The sequence below is a fragment of the Euprymna scolopes genome, chromosome 27 (genome assembly GCF_053919585.1).
Source record: "Euprymna scolopes isolate OS-2025 chromosome 27, ASM5391958v1, whole genome shotgun sequence".
Classification (NCBI taxonomy): Eukaryota; Metazoa; Mollusca; class Cephalopoda; order Sepiida; family Sepiolidae; genus Euprymna; species Euprymna scolopes.
In genome coordinates this window covers 97,565,851-97,571,850 of record NC_136508.1, presented here as the reverse complement: position 1 = coordinate 97,571,850, position 6,000 = coordinate 97,565,851, and the positions used below count along the sequence as shown (strand labels likewise).

Below are 6,000 nucleotides of genomic sequence, written 5' to 3'. Positions count from 1 at the left end.
GGATAACTTTCGATAATATTGGCAAAAAAGCGACCCCTCCCTATAGAAAAGTGCCCAGTTGAGGGTGAAGGAATTAATGTTTTTAGTCAATTTTTCGATATTCGTCGTCCGAAGGGTCGAGCTTCAACAATATTGATCTTGTGAAAATCCGTCACCTCTATCAAATGTTTTAGGTAGTCAAAAAAATGCATGACAATATAATGCTGCAAGAATAAAAACAGGTTCATAGGAGACTCAGCATTGTGTTTATAATCTATATATATAAAAGCGAAAATGCATGTGTGTATGTTTGTGTGTCTGCTAAAAACTTTTGACAGATACGATGAAAATTCACAAACTCGGTATCATATCGAAGCCCCATCCTTTGCTCGAAAAATTGGCCAAAAACGTTCATTTTTTCACCCCGAAATCAACAATTTTTTTTAATTTTAAAAAAGATTTTTTTTTAATTTAAAAATTTTTTAATTTTATTTTAATTTAAAAAATTTTTTTTTAGTTTTTTAGAAAAATTTTATTTTCATTTTTTTAATTTAAAAAATAAATTAAAATAAAAACTGAAAACTGTTTAAAAATATTTTATTATTACAATTTGGATTCATGTCTTCAGCGCACATATACATACTAGCTTGGACACAGACCTTTACACCTACATACTGGCTTTGACACAGAGCTCCACACCTACATACTGGCTTGGATACATAACTTCACACCTATATACTGGCTTGGACACAGACCTCCACACATACATACTGGCTTGGACACTGAGTATACATACCAGCTTAGACACAAAGCTTAACACAGGCACACACACATACTGGCTTTGACAACAAATTTTACACAGGAACATGTACATACTGATTTGAATACCGAGCATATACAGCATATACCCCCCCCCCCAAAAAAAAAAAAAAAACGGGCCACAACTCTAATTAGGCCCCGTTTTTTAGTATTTTGTCCGAATGAAATGAAACATTGGTCATAACTAGTTTATTATATTCAAAACATCACATCAAAACACCAGAGTCTTTGGCCTTTTCTCCGTTCTACAGCATATGTTCTTGATGGACATTTAGCTTTTTTTTTTGGTGGGGTCACCCTCTCTCTCTCTATATATATATATGTTTTTGTTTTTTGTTTGTTTTGTTTTGTTTTTTTGTTTGTTTTTTGCATCAAAATATAAACACAATGTTTTTTTTTTGATCCTGATACTTATGCGTCGACATTTTCCGCCAAGTGCTGACGCAGGTTGCCGTAGATTGGGTTGTAAGACGCAAATCACAGCCAAAATGATTGCATTACAAAAACAGAACTTGTTCGCGCTAAATAAAGCTTATTGCCACTTTGAATTAAGGATATATTATTCGTTATCATGTCTGTCAGTCGGAAACGGTAGCGAAAGTCTGACAAAGCCAGATGCATATATATATATATATATATGCATATATATATAGAGAGAGAAAAAGAGAGTGAAGGAGAGAGAGGGAGAGAGATCAATTGATGAATAAGTGTGTGTGTATATATATATATATATATATATATATATATATATATATATATGTAAAATGCTCAGAAAAACAATTGAATGTCCTCTGTTTTTTTGGGTCACCCTGTATATACTGGTTTGGATTCCAAGCTTGACACAGGCACACATGCATACTAGCTTAGACACAGCAAATACAAATCAACAACTACTATATTTTCTCAACATTCATGCGTTTTACATAGCAAACAATTGAAAAGTGTTTCAATAAAAGTTTTATTATCCAAGAAAAATTTCAAATGAATTTCGAACACAAAATCAATGATTTGTGAAAAAAAAAAAAAAAAAATCAGTTTCCAGTTTTATGTGTTATAATTCCTTTTTGTATTAAATCTGGAATTTCCACAGCAAGCCATGGTCCGAGCTGGAACGAAAAGATAAAAAGAAAGGTTAAATACAGGCGACCACCTCGTGTTGATAAATTGGTAGGTTTTTCTTATCTTTAAATTTCCCTGTATTTATATTATGCTAGCAGGGACACTTGGTGTTGCCCAGGAATGAATGAGAACTGCTATACTACAGCTCTTATCTCTGAACCCCATATTAAAATTTTTATTTTCTATTCCTTTTAATTTCTATAATATCATAATAAATAAATTTTGGAGATGAAAGTTGATTAGTTGTATTATTCGGACTACTGTTCTCATCTTGTGGTTGCTTTCATTTCATCAGCCGTAACTGGGTAGAAGTCTTAAGTAATTTGTAATTGTATTTTGAGTTGTAAAAATCAGTTGTAAAGTTACACTCTCCTGGAGGTTGAAGGTTCAATCCTCAGTGCGGATGGCACTCAAAATATAATTGTAAATTATTGAGGACTTTTAGCCAGTCATGGCTGACAGAACAAGAGCATGCTACCCCCTTTGTTTTTATAATTCCATTTTCATTCCACAACAGGGAAATAAGTGGCAGGGATACTATGTAGGGAGTTGAGCAGCAAGATGTCTGTTCACATTACACTTGAACTTCTGCATGTTAGTACAGTTGGGGAAGCAGGAACCCGGAAGGGAATTCCAAAGAGTAGAAGGCTTTCTGGCATCTGGGGATCTGTGAAGGGGTGGGATTTTGCTGTTTGTTGGGTTTGTCGGGGGTATTTAATGCTTGATAAAAATTCAATTGTGATTTTAAACACTTCTGGAGATTGAAGGTTCAATCCTCAGTGCGGATGACATTCGAAATATAATTGTAAATTAGTAAGGACTGCCCCTTTGATTAAATAGCTTCAACTAGAACTTGCTCCCATACTTATGAAACTATTAAAGCGCTGCCTTAAGGAGAAGTTCTTTCCAACACCCTGGAAAACCTCATCAGTATACCCTGTATTTAAGAATTCAGGTGATAAGTCCTCTCTCTCTCAGTACAGACCAATAAGTCTCCTGTGTGTCATGAGTAAGTTGTTGGAATCCATATTAAATAAAGAAGTAGTCAACCACCTCAGCAGAAACAACCTTCTTAGTGACATACAATATGATTCCCGTTCTGCTAGATCTACAGCAGATGTACTAACAGTTATATCTCATAGTATTAGTGACTCTCTCGACAAAGGCTTCCTCTCTAGGGCAATTGCTCTTGACATATCAAAAAGCCTTCGATAAAGTATGGCATAAAGGCCTACTTCACAAGATTTCCAGCTACAGTATAACTGGAAATGTTTTCTTGATCATAAAATCATTTCTCTCTGATAGGCTCATAAGAGTAGTGGTTGATGCGCAGAAATCAGAGGCCCTCAGTATTAATTCCGGAGTCCCTCAAGGGTCCATCCTGGGCTCAACTCTCTTCCTGATCTACATCAATGATCTCCCAAAACACATACTTAAATCATTTGTTGACATCTATGCTGATGACACGACCATCTATGGCAACACATCTAAGGCCATAAATGACAAAGTTCTCTTTAATTCTCTCTTTTCTGATCTTGAGTGCATGGTACAGTGGGGGAAGAGGTGGCTGGTTACTTTTAATGCATCTAAAACCAGCAATTTACTCATGACACACAGGAGACTTATTGGTCTGTACTGAGAGGGGAATGACTTATCACCTGAATTCTTAAATACAGGGCATACTGATGAGGTTTTCCAGGGTGTTGGGAAGGCAACGCTTAAACAGTTTTGTAAGTATGGGGGCAAGTTCTGGTTGAATCTTTTTCAGCACTATAACTGGAATGCAGTCAGGGCCAGTTGCTTTACTGGAATCAAGGTTCTTGATTAGCTTGGTGACCTCACACACAGATAACCCTTATCCCTGAGTGGCCTTCAGGCCTTGACAAGTGGTGACCCCCATGTAAAAAAAAAAAAGAAAAAAAAAAGAAGATATTTGTATGTTACGGGGAGCTGATGGCCTTCGTCACATCAGATAGAATTAGCTGCAAAATTCTTGGCAAATAGTTTGGCCTTGTCTGATGCTGATGAGATGACCTCAGGTCCATTGATAATGGTTGGGATAGAACGCACGCTTCTGTTCAGGATCCTGTTTGCTATTTGCCAAAACTGGTGGGAACCAAGCTGCTGTCCAGCTACTTTGGATTAAATGGACTGAGCATATAGCTCTCTTGCATATTTTATTACTCTTTTACAGTGGTTGCTGGCGTTCCTGAAAGCAGCTTTACTAGCCTCCCCACGAGGGCAGAGTGATACATAGTTTGTATTTTGTTTGTTTTTACAATATATTTTTTCACAGATTACAGATGCCCAAATAAAAATGTAGATTTTACAAGTGGTGACCCCCCCCCCCATAAGTTTATCAATCATACGTATGTAGTGCAATGATTATGGCAATAAAATCTGGCCGTTGAGGGTTGAGGATATGTGTTGCATGGGGATAAATGATATGAGAATCATAACTCGAGTCTTTTGTACAACTAAATTGGAGATCGAACCCTGTCTCCTGGCTTATTAGCGAACACCTCAAGGATTAGCTAAACTTGCATTTCGGAATATTTTTACATGAAGATGAATAAAATTTCGGAAAATATTTGGAACGTTGTTTTCATCTTTGATGTTATTCCGACAACTTTTCGGACGATGTAACATCCAACCTTCTCCTGGTGAATTTTGTTTTGGCTGAACTTAGGAATTGGTACAGAATTTCTAAATGGAACCCTTTATTTAATCCACGGAGTTAACTTGTTCTTGTTCTGTCAACCATGACAAAGTAGAAACCTTAAATAATCAATATTTATAGTTTCGTCTGTGGTGTAGTAGGCAGGAAGTGTTACGAGGTGCCTTAAATAAGTTTCCAGACTTTTCTCGTATTCGCACTTTTTATTGATAGTCCACACATGAAACGCTAGTTCCTTTTCTGAAGTAATCTCCTCCGGCTGCAATACACTTGTAGTACTGTTCCAACAACTTCTGGAACGTCCCATGGAAGTCCCCTTGTGTGTTCGCGTCAATAACCTTCGTCACAGCCCCTTTCATCTCCTCAATTGTCTCATAACGACAACCTCTAAGGTTTTCCTTGAGCTTAGGGAATAACCAAAAGTCACAGGGAGCAAGATTTAGACTATAGGGAGGGTGAGGAACTGTCTTGATGCCCATCTTGGTTAAATAGTCTGTGACAAGGATGAAGTTGCAGACTGGTGCATTGTCCTGCTGGAAATGCTAATGACCCGATTTAAAGAGTGCTGGTCTCTTCTGATGAAATCTCTTCCTGAACTCCTTTAAAACCTCGACATAGTATTCCTCGTTGACTGTCCATTAGGAACCCAGTGTATATAGACCATGGAGGTGGGGTCACTGTCAGAGGAATGAAATAAAAAGACACTGAGACAACATTGTTCCTTTGAAGCTGTCACAACCTAATGTCTGTCACCAGTCAAATCCACTCTCAGTTTTTATTTTGTGTTAATTTTTTTTTATGCAGAAATAGAAGTGATTGCGTTTTTGCGGTCGTAGTATTCAAATTCGGGTGGATCAGAAGAAAGATAACAACCTTGTTTCTCATGTTAAAAATAAAGTAATTTGTAATCAGTATAGTAGGAAGGTCAAAATGCCGCCGTAGGTTGCCAATCGTTGCTCTAAGCAAAAATTACCTATTAAATATTTTACCAGATTATTCTGTCAGATAGCGATCACGCCTCTCCCCAAATCAGCAAAATACCACTCCTTCTACTGTAGAGGATGCCAGATATCAGGAGGCTTCTTACTCTAACAGCTTCTATCCTCGAATTGCTTGTTTTTTGAATATTTCTCTGACTGTATTGACATGCAGAAATCTAAATGTATAGTGAACAAAGATTTCAGGTGAATAAAAAAAGGATTAAAAGGAAAACAGTACTTACGCCGAGAGCCATTGCATGAGCGATACCAAATTTTGGAACATTTCTTGCCCAAAGCGGTTTAAAATGATCAGTCAAACAGATTTTTCCGCCTCTAAAAGAAAAAAAAAAAGAATAGGGTGCTTCTTTATATTGGTTATCTTTTGAACCAACACATTTCAGGTGAAAACATTATTACGTACTTACA

The 6,000-nt window shown here is 36.8% G+C and overlaps 1 protein-coding gene across 1 annotated transcript in view; it reads right to left on the bottom strand.

Annotated features, from left to right (window-relative positions):
- Window positions 1-1,737: 1,737 nt before the first annotated feature.
- LOC145249035 (ubiquitin-fold modifier-conjugating enzyme 1) overlaps window positions 1,738-6,000 on the bottom strand; it is a 67,775-nt gene continuing 63,512 nt past the window's right edge. Inside the window, exons 4-5 of the mRNA XM_080110896.1 lie at window positions 5,817-5,907; window positions 1,738-1,904 (exon numbers count right to left, since the gene is read on the bottom strand). Coding sequence (XP_079967022.1) covers window positions 1,830-1,904; window positions 5,817-5,907 — 166 coding nt within the window. The 3' untranslated portion in view covers window positions 1,738-1,829. The remainder of the gene's footprint in view (window positions 1,905-5,816; window positions 5,908-6,000) is intronic.